This window comes from Bufo bufo, chromosome 1 (assembly GCF_905171765.1).
Source record: "Bufo bufo chromosome 1, aBufBuf1.1, whole genome shotgun sequence".
Taxonomy (NCBI): Eukaryota; Metazoa; Chordata; class Amphibia; order Anura; family Bufonidae; genus Bufo; species Bufo bufo.
This window is the reverse complement of record NC_053389.1, coordinates 102,307,828-102,322,410: the sequence shown is the minus strand read 5'-3', so window position 1 is coordinate 102,322,410 and position 14,583 is coordinate 102,307,828. Positions and strand designations below refer to the sequence as shown.

The window sequence follows — 14,583 nt, the reverse complement described above, 5'->3', positions numbered from 1 at the left end:
GTGCTACAGTGTGCTTCCGTGGTGCTTCTGGCTGTGCCTCCGCACCGCGAAAAAGTAGTGCATGCGCTACTTTTTTGCGGTGCGGAGGCACAGCCAGAAGCTCCACGGAAGCACTCTGTAGCACTCATATTCCGGATCCTGGACCCATTGAAGTGAATGGGTCCTTGATGCGGGCTGCACACGGCCAGTGCCCGTGTATTGCAGACCCGCCGTATGAGACCTGCAATATGGCAACGGCGGGCACACGGTCGTGTGCATGAGCCCTAATAGTCCTCACTGGTACTATTGACGCAATATTTTAGGTTTTAAAAATGTGGCTCTCCAAAGAAATTTCAATCGTGGTTTTGGCGATATTTGGCTCAGTTGAAAAAAAAGGTTGCCGACCACTGGCCTAGACAGATCCGTTATGAACTCCATTGAAAGTCAATGGGGGACGGATCCATTTTCTGTTATCAGATTGTGTCAGAGTTAAACGGATCCGTCCCCATTGACTTGCATTGCGAATCATGACGGATCCATCTTGCTCCGCATCCCAGGATGGAAAGAAAACCGTAGCATGCTGCGGTTTGCTCTCCGGTATGGGAACGCAACGGAACGGAATGCATTTTGGAGCATTCCGTTCTGTTCAGTTACGGTTTGTCCCCATTGACAATGAATATTGACAATATATACAGTACAGACCAAAAGTTTGGACACACCTTCTCATTCAAAGAGTTTTCTTTATTTTCATGACTATGAAGGCATCAAAACTATGAATTAACACATGTGGAATTATATACATAACAAACAAGTGTGAAACAACTGAAAATATGTCATATTCTAGGTTCTTCAAAGTAGCCACCTTTTGCTTTGATTACTGCTTTGCACACTCTTGGCATTCTCTTGATGAGCTTCAAGAGGTAGTCCCCTGAAATGGTCTTCCAACAGTCTTGAAGGAGTTCCCAGAGATGCTTAGCACTTGTTGGCCCTTTTGCCTTCACTCTGCGGTCCAGCTCACCCCAAACCATCTCGATTGGGTTCAGGTCCGGTGACTGTGGAGGCCAGGTCATCTGGCGCAGCACCCCATCACTCTCCTTCATGGTCAAATAGCCCTTACTTTCAAAGTTTTCCCAATTTTTCGGCTGACTGACTGACCTTCATTTCTTAAAGTAATGATGGCCACTCGTTTTTCTTTACTTAGCTGCCTTTTTCTTGCCATAATACAAATTCTAACAGTCTATTCAGTAGGACTATCAGCTGTGTATCCACCTGACTTCTCCTCAACGCAACTGATGGTCCCAACCCCATTTATAAGGCAAGAAATCCCACTTATTAAACCTGACAGGGCACACCTGTGAAGTGAAAACCATTTCAGGGGACTACCTCTTGAAGCTCATCAAGAGAATGCCAAGAGTGTGCAAAGCAGTAATCAAAGCAAAGCCTGGCTACTTTGAAGAACCTAGAATATGACATATTTTCAGTTGTTTCACACTTGTTTGTTATGAATATAATTCCACATGTGTTAATTCATAGTTTTGATGCCTTCAGTGTGAATCTACAATTTTCATAGTCATAAAAATAAAGAAAACTCTTTGAATAAGAAGGTGTGTCCAAACTTTAGGTCTGTACTGTATATATCTTTTTACTGGTCGGAACCACTGTATACACTGGGGAACAATAGTGACAATATATTTATACTGGGGGCAGTATGAGAGCAAATATTTATACTAAGGCACTACAGAGGGGCATAATATATATTGAAAGCACTGTGGGAGGCAGAATATATTCTAAGGGAACTCCAGGGATTAAAAAAAAAAAAGAGAGATAATTACATTCATCTATTCTTAACGTGCTAAAAATGGATGTAAAACGGACATAAAAAAATGGCCGATGAAAAATGTACACTCTAGTGCAATGTAAAAACTTGTAATTTTTACACATTACTACTTTAAACATAATTTGGATTCATTGTTATGTATGATAATAACTTGAAAAATCATTTGAAAATAAAAATGTACAGTTTATCGGTTTTTAACTGGCTTTTCTTATCACCGTCGTGTGAATGTAGCCTTACTCACCACACCAATCCCCACCACTGACATCCTGGTCTCTGCTTCCTTATTCCAAATCCAAACAAGAAAATAGTGGAACCTCTCAATACAGAGGGAAAACAAGTTGGGACAACATACTTTGGATAAGATATGTAGGGTGTATCAGGGCTTCATAGGGTTTAAACAACAGCGAGCGGGGTGCCCTTGTTGGGACAAGGCCTCCGCTGTTAGGAAGGCATAGGAAAATAGAGATTTCTAGGGTGACTATCCTCTTACTTGTACACTGCTTCTTGGACCTTGGCTATGGGGTTTAGATGTGGCATCTGGACAAGTGATCCGAGAGTACTTGAGTATCTGATTTCATGTATATCATGACACTGATGATAGTTTTATACTGCTCAATATCTTTTGTCTAGCGTATTGAACTATATGAACTATGATTACACAATAATTTGGTATTTTGTCCACTACTTTGGCCCCTTGGTGTTTACCCTTTGATTACCCCCCATGTCTGTACATACATGATAGGACAAAATAAGGGGATTGACCCATTTTCTAACATTTGGTTAGGAAATCCCTGCAGATTTATACATTTGTCAGTGTGTTCTGACTTTTCCAGGAGTATAATATTGATGATCTATCTTCAGGATAGGTCTTCAATGTTAGATTGGTGGGGGTCCAAGTTCCTGCATCTCCATTGATCAGCTGTCTTTTCACGCTGTACCAAGCACAGCGCTGTACATCATATAGTGGCTGTGCTTGGCACTGCAGGTCCATTCACTTGAATGAGACTGAGCAGCATATAGGCCATGTGTCCGATGAACATGACGTCACTGGCCTAGGAAGAGCAATGCGACTTCTTCAAAAAGCTGAATGGTGGGGGAGCCGAGAGTTGGACCCCCCACCGATCTGATATTGATGACCTCTCCTGAGGATATTTCATCAATATTTTACTCCTGGAAAACCCCCTTTAACATCTAATATATGAAGCTGAGTGTATGTATGTGTGTATGTCTGCTAAAGGAATCCGCACCATCACATTTACAATCACGAAATTTGGCACACAGGTACATCAGGTGTCCGGGAAGGTTTTAGACCAGATCTCAGCTCTCTAGCACGTACCGTTTCTGAGATATTTCCAAAAATGCAAATATGGCACCATCACATGACCTACATTAGCCAATGGAAGCCTGCAGGTCTTTCTCCTCATATCCCAACTGCCATACACACAGTCACATGACCCTTATTAGCCAATAGAAGCTCGCAGGTCCTTAGTCTCCACATACACACAGTTTTACACCAGGTTTCCATAACAACCCAGCCATTTTTCTTCACTGCTGTAGGTCAGCTTTGAAGGAGCAGGGTGCTGTGGAGGTCACAGTTAAGGGGACGATCCGCTATGGGGGTCAGTGTTAAGGGGCAGATTGCTGTAGAGGCCACTGTTAAGGGTGTGGCGTGTTTTGAAATTACTGTTAAGGAGGTGGGGTACTGTGGAGGTCACTAATAAAGGGGCGGCCGCTATGTAGATCACTGTTAAAGGGGCATGTGCTGTGGAGGTCTCTGTTAAGTAGGCAGGGAACAGTGGTGGTCACAATTAAGGGGACGGTCCACTAAGAAAGTCAGTGTTAAGGGGTGGGGTGCTATAGAGGTCACTGTTAAGGGGCGGGGTGTTGTGGAGGTCACATTTTAAGGGAACAGGGCTCTGTGGAGGTCACTGTTAAGGGGTGGGGTACTGTAGATGTCACTGTTATAGTGGATACTGTCGATATCTTTTAACGACACACACAAACATTAAATGAAATAAATGAAATATACCCGTGCGAAGCCAGGTCCTTCTGCTAGTTATATATATATTTATCAAACACTGACCAGATAAAAATGAAGTTATCATAATTTATGTTTACAAAGGGGAAAACTTGGCACCAACCTAAAAGGCCTTTCTGGTACTTAAAGGGGCATTTCAGGAGGATAGGCCATCAATATAAAAATAACAGACAACCCCTCTAAGGAGGGCCATATTCTTCAACACAGCATTTGCTGTTTGATGACTACTGTACTTGGTGTAGCTTGCGGCTACTTGTACGCTATTCTGTGTACTACACTCAGCATGAAGTTCTTAGGCTACATTCACAAATCTAGAAGCCTGCTCTGGCAGAGGAACAGCTTGCCGGACTTCACCATATCCAGAATAACCGGATAAGGCCGGGACCCACCAGATCCCCACTGACTACAATAGGATATGGTGTCTTTCTGGCATAAATGCCGGCTTTTGGCAAAAAATAAGTCCTCCATGCCCAACTTTTTGTCTGGCCGCTTTCTGGCATTTATGCCGAAAAGTGGCCAGATCCCTGTCAGATCCCATTGTAGTCAATAGGGATCCAGTGGCTCCCGGCATTATCAGGATATGCCTGGTACGGTGAACTCCAGGGCTATGGTGATTTCTAAACACTGATGTGAGCATAGCCTTAGGTGCCAATATAACTGAGCATTCCCTTCACAAATGGTCCCGGTGATGCAGACTGTCATTGGGGATAAGACAAATTCAATCCTTTATTTTTATATGTTTTTGCATAGCAACAAGTAACCACTAATGAGTACAGAAGACCATCTCCCCAAGTGTATACAAGTCTCCATATCCGTGCATGAAAGAGCTGTTCATTTAAGCTACAGTGATCAGGCCCCCAGTGCCCGGCTAATGACTGTCAAGAATTAAAGAGTGAAAGGAAAGATCTATTTCCTGCCAGCATATTGTAAGATTCTGCTGCCAAATTACAGCAAAACTTTCCTTCCATTTATGATAAGCTCGGGCATTAATCTTTGCATTGTTTTCCATTTTCCCATGTTCCTTCTCCGCTGTTTATTTCATGTGTCTGTGTCTGGCATGCTTTATGTAACCACTCCGCATAAACCTCGCTGCTGTGCCCAAAAAACATTCAATTATTCACACTGACGTGCCAGTCTTATTTCAGATCTGACTTGTACTCCGGTTATTACTGAGAACTCCCTGCCCAATAATTGAATAATGTAGCGCTTCCATCTTTCTAGGTATTTCAAATGGCTATTTTATGTTGTAATGAGTATGAAAAACATTACTCAGAAACGGTGGAAACTGTGACATGACAGATACGTTCATACAAGTGGCTTCTAATGTTCTTCAGGGCTATGGACACCTTTGAGCTCATTTTTATTGTTCATATTCTTCCAAAATACAAAATTAAAAGGAGTTGTCGCATCTTAGACATGGGAGGCTAGGATATGCCACCAATGTCAGATAATTATGGGTCCCACCTCTGGGACCCACACCTAAATCCAGAATGGGCCCCCGACGTCAGCAGAGAGCAGCCACGCATGCGCGGACGCCCCCCATTCATTTTTATGGGTCTGCCAAAAATAGCGCTGGCTTGGCTATTTCCGGCAGTCCCATAGAAGTGAATGGAGCAGTGGCTGCACTTGCGCGGTGCGCTTTTCACTGTTTGGCTATTTTCGGAACTCACATGCGAGTTGCGCTCTCCTTTACTTTCGGGGGCCTGTTATGGAAATTGGTGTGGGTCTCATCTCTGGGACCTGCATCTATCTGACATTAGTGACATATCCTAGCAATATGTCATCAATGTCTCAGATGAGACAACCCCGTTAGGCAACTTTCTGAATAGTCTTTGTAATGAATTTCCTATCATTTCGCTTCTGCAGAGTGTCTGTAAGTCCTTCACTTAGCTGCTGGTGCTGCAGATTCTGATATAAATATGTCACAGCACTGCTTCTACTGACGGGGCTTTCTGCTTTCCCTATCCCTTCTGTCAATGTTAGAGATAGCAGCAGGGAAGGGAAGGAGACTGTATTCTTGGCAGATCAGAGGCAGTAGACAAGGAGGAAAGCACACCCAAGGCAGTCTGCAAAGTGAGAATCACACAGGCTGTGTAATAAAAGGAAGGGAGCACCCATGTCAGATTCTGAAATTGGAGGGCACTCACACACTTCTCGGCATTAGTGACACTCAGTAAGGGCTCATGCACACGAGCGTGTGCCCTGTGCCCATATGGCGGACATGAATGGGTCCGCAATCCTCGATACGAAAGAGTGCAGAGCGGAGGCATGGATCGGAAGCCCACAGAAGCATTACGCAGTGCTTCCGGAGGATTGCGGTCCATGCCTCCGCACCACAAAAACATAGAACATGTCCTATTTTTTGCTGTGTGGTCCGACTTTTGCGAACAGTCAATGGGTCCGCATACACAAACGGCATGCACATGCACAGTGCTCCATTTGCAGTCCGCAGCACGGATAGGGGGCACACGCGCTCATGTGCATGAGCCCTAATAGAGAGAAGAGATCCCATTGTGTAGATATGCTAAGCTAACAGAGGCATACTCCAAGAGACTTGCATCTGTAATTGCAGCAAAAGTTAGCACCACAAAGTATTGATTTTCAGGGGGTGAATACTGATGCACATTCTCAGTTTTTTTCTGTCTTAATTATTGTTTGTGTCACCATAAAAAAATATTTTTCACCTTCAAAGTGGTAGACATGTAATGTAAATCAAAGGGTACCACCCCCCAAAAAAAGCATTTTAATTCCAGGTTGTAATGTGACAAATCAGAAAAAAAGCAAGGGGGGGGGGGGGGGGGGTTGAATACTGTACCTGTACAGGCACTGCCGCTGCTCTGCTCATCCACTCCAGTCGTCCGGGTCCTGGCAGCTTTGAACCACCTCCCTCTCTCCTCTTCCTGTGCATCATTCGACTCTTAAACAGCCAGCATGCCCAAATCTTCACCAGTGAATGGCTGGCCACCTTAGGGATCTTAAGGCACCTTCCCCTGTGGGAAGGTGCCTGAGCAATAGATTCTAGTCCGCTACTATTTGCCTGCCTGTGTACCAAATTCTGCCTGTTTCCCGGCTTTGACCATGTACTGCCTGACCTTCTCCCAATGTCTGTACTGATCCTGGGCTACCTGCCGGGACCTTGGGCTATTTATTGAATTGCACGTACTGTTCCTGCCTTGACCTCGGCCTATCCCTGTCTATTGTCTGCCTGATCCCTCGGTGCTCTGCATCAGTGTCTCTTGACACCTATGGGTCAGCTGTCAATCAAAGACTATTCCAGGAGGTAGTGGCTTGGTGGTTCCTCTGCAGCAAAGTCCAGATCCCTGTATAGGGGGTTGAAGAGTAAAGACCAGGGAACTGCCATAATAATGCCCTTTGGAGTATCACCAAGTCAAATCTGTTCAGTTGACATACTGGTTCCTCAATCACTTCGGTAACACCCCCACAATTTTAAAACGAACACCTTAATAATATAAAAACATAGAATGTGTCGGCAGATAAGAACCATTTGGCCCATCTAGTCTGCCCAATATACTGAATACTATGGATAGCCCCCGGCCCTATCTTATATGAAGGATGGCCTTATGCCTATCCCATGCATGCTTAAACTCCTCCACTGTATTTGCAGTTACCACTTCTGCAGGAAGGCTATTCCATGCATCCACTACTCTCTCAGTAAAGTAATACTTCCTGATATTACTTTTAAACCTTTGCCCCTCTAATTTAAAACTATGTCCTCCTGTAGCAGTTTTTCTTCTTTTAAATATTCTCTCCTCTTTTACCTTGTTGATTCCCTTTATGTATTTAAAAGTTTCTATCATATCCCCTCTGTCTCGTCTTTCTTCCAAGCTATACATGTTAAGGTCCTTTAATCTTTCCTGGTAAGTTTTATCCTGCAATCCATGTACCAGTTTAGTAGCTCTTCTCTATATATACACTATATATACAGGGAGTGCAGAATTATTAGGCAAATGAGTATTTTGACCACATCATCCTCTTTATGCATGTTGTCTTACTCCAAGCTGTATAGGCTCGAAAGCCTACTACCAATTAAGCATATTAGGTGATGTGCATCTCTGTAATGAGAAGGGGGGTGGTCTAATGACATCAACACCCTATATTAGGTGTGCATAATTATTAGGCAACTTCCTTTCCTTTGGCAAAATGGGTCAAAAGAAGGACTTGACAGGCTCAGAAAAGTCAAAAATAGTGAGATATCTTGCAGAGGGATGCAGCACTCTTAAAATTGCAAAGCTTCTGAAGCGTGATCATCGAACAATCAAGCGTTTTATTCAAAATAGTCAACAGGGTCGCAAGAAGCGTGTGGAAAAACCAAGGCGCAAAATAACTGCCCATGAACTGAGAAAAGTCAAGCGTGCAGCTGCCAAGATGCCACTTGCCACCAGTTTGGCCTTATTTCAGAGCTGCAACATCACTGGAGTGCCCAAAAGCACAAGGTGTGCAATACTCAGAGACATGGCCAAGGTAAGAAAGGCTGAAAGACGACCACCACTGAACAAGACACACAAGCTGAAACGTCAAGACTGGGCCAAGAAATATCTCAAGACTGATTTTTCTAAGGTTTTATGGACTGATGAAATGAGAGTGAGTCTTGATGGGCCAGATGGATGGGCCCGTGGCTGGATTGGTAAAGGGCAGAGAGCTCCAGTCCGACTCAGACGCCAGCAAGGTGGAGGTGGAGTACTGGTTTGGGCTGGTATCATCAAAGATGAGCTTGTGGGGCCTTTTCGGGTTGAGGATGGAGTCAAGCTCAACTCCCAGTCCTACTGCCAGTTTCTGGAAGACACCTTCTTCAAGCAGTGGTACAGGAAGAAGTCTGCATCCTTCAAGAAAAACATGATTTTGATGCAGGACAATGCTCCATCACACGCGTCCAAGTACTCCACAGCGTGGCTGGCAAGAAAGGGTATAAAAGAAGAAAATCTAATGACATGGCCTCCTTGTTCAACTGATCTGAACCCCATTGAGAACCTGTGGTCCATCATCAAATGTGAGATTTACAAGGAGGGAAAACAGTACACCTCTCTGAACAGTGTCTGGGAGGCTGTGGTTGCTGCTGCACGCAATGTTGATGGTGAACAGATCAAAACACTGACAGAATCCATGGATGGCAGGCTTTTGAGTGTCCTTGCAAAGAAAGGTGGCTATATTGGTCACTGATTTGTTTTTGTTTTGTTTTTGAATGTCAGAAATGTATATTTGTGAATGTTGAGATGTTATATTGGTTTCACTGGTAAAAATAAATAATTGAAATGGGTATATATTTGTTTTTTGTTAAGTTGCCTAATAATTATGCACAGTAATAGTCACCTGCACACACAGATTTCCCCCTAAAATAGCTAAAACTAAAAACAAACTAAAAACTACTTCCAAAAATATTCAGCTTTGATATTAATGAGTTTTTTGGGTTCATTGAGAACATGGTTGTTGTTCAATAATAAAATTAATCCTCAAAAATACAACTTGCCTAATAATTCTGCACTCCCTGTATATATATATAGTGTTTAAAAAACCTAAAAACCTCTTTAAAAGGTCTGCAATAGACTAGTACACAGGTTAGCATCTTTCGGCACTGCAGCTGTTGTGAAACTACAACTCCCAGCATGCACACTTGCTCAGATCACTTGCCATAGAAGTGAATGGATCATGCTGAGACCTGTAGTGCTATGGACTTGAAAAACATGCTGCTTCCTTCCAGAAATAGCACAACGGTTGTCTACAGGCTATGTCTGGTACTGCAGTTCAGTACAGTCAACAAGGCTGAATTTTAATACCAGGCACCAGTGGAGCAGAGCTGCCATACGAGACAAGAACAGGGCCCTTTCTGGTAGAAAATAAATAACCTTTATGTCATACAACCTTTTTTTTTTTTTTTTATTTACCAAAAGGCAGCAGGAAAAAATAATATATATAGTATTTATTAATAATTGCCTTTCACGCAAATCACTGCGGCCGCTTTATAAACCGCACCTACAACAAAGAGAATTCTGACATGAAAAGAAACGTGTCTTTCTGTGCGGTTCAGCCTCCAGCCGCCGATCTATCGCTCTTTCTCATTAATATCTGTACGGCAAATATAAGGTATTATCATTTTTTACACACCTGCCATTTACACGCAAATAATCTATATTATTAGAGCACAATCCTTTGCCTTTAGTCTCTCTCTAATCCCGTACACCCACAACAGATGGTTAGGATTTGTAACCGGTTGCAACAAAAGCGAGAGTTCCTTTGAAATAAAACTAAAAAGCCTTGTCACTCTCTCTTCCTATTAAGATGCAGTCTTGGCAAGCCTAATTTTACTCTATTTTCCTTGGCGTCTTATTTCCTTTTTTTTTTTTCTTCTTCTTTTCTAGGACCCTATTCTAGCTAGAGCCGTGCCTGCCGTAAGGTCAGAGAGTCCCACCAGAGTTCCATAGAGAACATTACAAACCAAAGATTTCCCGTATAATAATCAATAAAAAGTGCCAGTGCATTAAGTTTACCGGTTTTTTTTCTCTTCTTTATTCATAATTGGATAGCGTAATAAAATGCATACCAGCAGGACGGCCATTGATCCATGGACCATCATAAATTACTCCGGAGCAATGAATCATGGTCCCTTGTCCACTGAAGACGTCACTCCGCCACTGGCCCTGTAAATTAGAAGAAAAAAAAAAAAAGAACATTGGATCTACATTAGGACGGCGATGCCTGCTGTTTCATAAAGGGGGGATTACTCCTCTGACTTCTCAATAGCAAACTGGGTGGGCCTAGAAAATGAACAGTTCGAGAGCAATACCCTTCTACAATTCCTCTGAGAGCTGAAAGGCAGACCACACAATATCCAAAGATTATGCAACGCGCGCCCCTTAAAAAGGAATTAAGAGGCAAAGAGGAACGTTTTTCGGGAAGACAAATGTTTCACCTTATAAGCAAATATCTCGCCTCAAAGAAATCGCTGTAATTGGGCGTCTGTTTTTTTTTTTTTTTTATTCCGAGCTTATGCCTTTTTATTGAGCAGCTGCTGCAGAATTTTTACACCCTGAAACGACTTTGCAATTTGAATCTGAAGACAATGTGCATTCAGACGTCTGTCAAGTGCCGAGCATATTCTGCAAAAGGAGGAGAAAAACAAAACACCTTCAAATTTGGGTACGCGGCAGTCTTATCCTGCTGCCAAGATGTCTGTGGCACATGCTGCCTGCTAAGTCTGGGCTTTCTTTATGTTCAGCACAAAGGGGAAGGAAACCCAAAACCGGGGAAGGCGTCCACTAATTAAAGAGAGCAGGTGGACTTCGGGCTTATTTTCATCACGTTTTGTGACCCAACTTTTTTTTTTTTTTTTTCTATTTTTCAGGGACACCTATTGAGTGGTCGCTGGTTCAAGATACACTCTGTACAGTGTGGGCATCGTTCTCAAAAGGTTGAATCCAGTAAATTTGCTAATTTTTCTTCTTTTGCCCCTGAATTACCTGTGCAGCTGTTATAAGTTTTAAGAATGCACCAAGCTAAAATCACATACCTTTAAAGAAGACCTCTCACCTCTCTTGACATGAATGTTTTAGTAACTACTTGTATTACCCATGTAATAAAAATTCTGGAGTCATCTTTTTGTCATAATGCTATATTGGGATATTCCTCTATTATTCATTCTAGAAGTTTATGAATAAAGGAACTGTGTTTTACCAGCTGGGAGTGTGTGCCTGCTAGGGAACATTGATCAGCCTTCGGTATGTCCACAACATCATGGAACCAGTCCTACTGCATTTTTTAAGTCAGATAGGAGAGGTGGTATTCCAACAAGGTAATGCCGCCCATACACTGCCTGCGCTTCACAATGTGCTCCCCAGGGTCTCTAGCAGCAATCTCCCCCATTGAGAATGTCTGAGACTTGAAGGGGCAACAGATTAACCATACACAACAGCCAACCACCACCTTGGCTGAGCTACGGGTCCAAGTTGAAAAAGATTTGGAAGACATACAGCATCTGTATGACCATTTCCATGCCACATTGGCAGCCTGTATTGCAGCAAGGGGAGATGCCACCCAGTATTAATGAGACCCTGCTGCAGAACCTAAAATAAAGAGGGAACCACCTTGGTTAGGTCATCGTTGACCAAGCACCACTAGCAGTTTATATTTCGTCAATCTCAGCTCAATTGCATCAAGCTTTCCAGGTGTTCTTTTTTTTTTTTTTTTTCTGCTTACCTCATGTACATCTTCCCCATGTTTCTTTTTTTTTTTTCTCAATTTAGACTTTTCTGATTCAGTTTCACCATGTAAATAAATCCCCCTGTTTTTTTTCCCATCCTGTATGTAGCACTTCCTGTTGCTGTATCCCACCAAACCCATGATGCACTTCTCCTTCCTCTGCCACAGCACCAGCACCGCCCCTAACAACCCCCAGCTAGTTTATAGCTCCTCCTACCCAGCTAGTGACGTAGACACTCCCCTACTGCTGCCCCGCCCATGGACATAACATCACAGGAAATATCAAGGATCTGCATTGACATGGTCATGTGTGCACAACCCAGATCAGGAGACAGGCACAATAAAAGGTAAAAGAAATTCATGAAAAAATTACAGTGACCTTTATAAATGATATTTTAAGGGATGTTGATGAAAACTGGAAAACCCCTTTAAATTTAAAAATGAGCCCCTAGCCTCACACTGTCCACCTCAGCAACACATGTGGGAAGACATGACGTCATCTGAGCATTGGTGAAGGTCATCAAAAGATCAGGATAATTAGATGCGATTCTCTTTGTTTCCGATTGAAACTCGTGTATTATATCAATGACATACAAATAGAGGGAAATAAAAAATAAAATAAAAAACATATTACTGCCAACCGCCTCTAAGTAACATGACTTGTATTATTCTAAGCAATCAGTATGCAGCCTTGTGCTTGGTGGCGCTTAATATCCTTACATGTCATATCTGAATTTACTTGAATTTCAGATGGTGAGACCCGCAGGCCAAAGACAATCATTTTACCTCTTGAGCTAAATAAGAAAATTGTGAGTCCTTTGTGGCTGTCAGCAGTATAATGTCCGCCATTCAGCTGCAGCTACTACCACGACAAGAAAGGGAAAAGAAAACACCACAATGCAGCCTGTCTTTCATGGAAAAGCGTTGTCACCATAATTGCTTATCACAACCCGGGATATTGAAATTGCTCCAATACAGCGAGCAAAATATTATGAAACAATGAGCTGCTCGTACCTGTGAGCGTTTGACTTAATCTGCAGTACTGTACGCGGTTTTAGAAGGCTACCTGCACACGGGGGCAGGTTTACAAAGAGGAAAGCTGTGCGGCACCAAATCTGCACCAAACTCTGCATGTGTTACTGGCGTGGTTTTTATACGATTTGCCGCAGATCTCACCCTAACATCCAAAAGAGTGAAATCTACTGACATGCTGTGGATTTCAAAATCTGTACGGCAGGTCAATTGCCACCCAGAACGAAAAAAAAACAACAAAGGGGCACATTTATTAAGACCGGCGATTTGAACGCTGGTCTTAATAACCCCTATACCTAGCAGTGGAAGAGGCGCTGGTGCTCTACAGAACTTCAGCGGATCCTCCGCCGCTTCTAAATGTAAGAGAGCTTCCGAGCTGTCTTACATTTAGACCACTTCCTATGCCTAAAACAGGTGTAGAAAATGGTAAATGAGACGAGCCTGCCGGCCCACCACCTTCCAAGCCCACTTTTTTTTTTACACCTGGTGTAAGTGGGGAGAAGTCGCAGATTGCAACGCAAAGGACCTTTAAGCCGCAATCTGCGCCAGAAATATGCCTAATTTATACGTATTTGTGTTTGATAAATGACCCCCAAAATGTACATGGGATTTTTATGATCTCATACATGGGGCATGGAGGGTCTTAGTTATGAGGACAGATTTAATTAATTTAGTCTTGATAAGAGACGTCTAAGGGGGGACATGATTAACCTGTAGAAGTATATAAATTTGCCGCACAAAAAATATGGTGAAAAACTGTTCCATGTAAAATGCCCTCACAAGACAAGGGGGCACTGCCTCCGACTGGAGAGGAAAAAGTTCAATCTCCTGAAGGCTTTGTTACTGTAAGAACGGTGAAGCTGTGGAATAGACTTCCTCAGGACGTGGTCACTGCAGGAACAGTGGACAGTTTTAAAAAGGGCTTAGATGAATTCTTAAAAGTAAATGACATTAATGCTTATGCAAATTTGTAAAATTCTGGTTCTTACTCAGCATTTCTAAAATTCACATCCCCCCTATCCACTGGTTGAACTTGAAGGACTTATGTCTTTTTTTTTTATGTATTAACCATATAACTTGGCTGGTACTGCATTACGCTGTGGCTTTTCCGCAAGAGGATCCACGTTGAAAAAAAAAATGTGTGTAATCTGCAACCTGTGCAGGTACTCAATCAAAAAAAAAAAAGATTTGGATCTAGTTGTCGAACCATCTCCATTATTTTGTTCAAAACCAACCAAGTTGGTAGTTTTCTCAGGTCCATCATTTTTACCTCCCTCCGCACTCCCACCAAGGCCTCCGAACATACAAGCACATGTCCTTTTTAAAGGGACTACATAATATTCTATAAAACTGCACACATAGCATATGAGAAATAGGAGTAAAGGGGCTTTACTGAAATATTTATGGTGATCTATAACTGATGGCTGGGGGTCTGACCCCGGAGATCAGGACAATAAAGGACTGGAGGTACTTGCGCCTCACATTT

At 42.8% G+C, this 14,583-nt stretch overlaps 1 protein-coding gene across 1 annotated transcript in view; it reads right to left on the bottom strand.

The window, feature by feature from the left end:
• Positions 1–14,583, bottom strand: part of MORN1 (MORN repeat containing 1) — a 489,262-nt gene that overhangs the window by 377,180 nt on the left and 97,499 nt on the right. Inside the window, exon 7 of the mRNA XM_040427472.1 lies at positions 10,411–10,507. Coding sequence (XP_040283406.1) covers positions 10,411–10,507 — 97 coding nt within the window. The remainder of the gene's footprint in view (positions 1–10,410; positions 10,508–14,583) is intronic.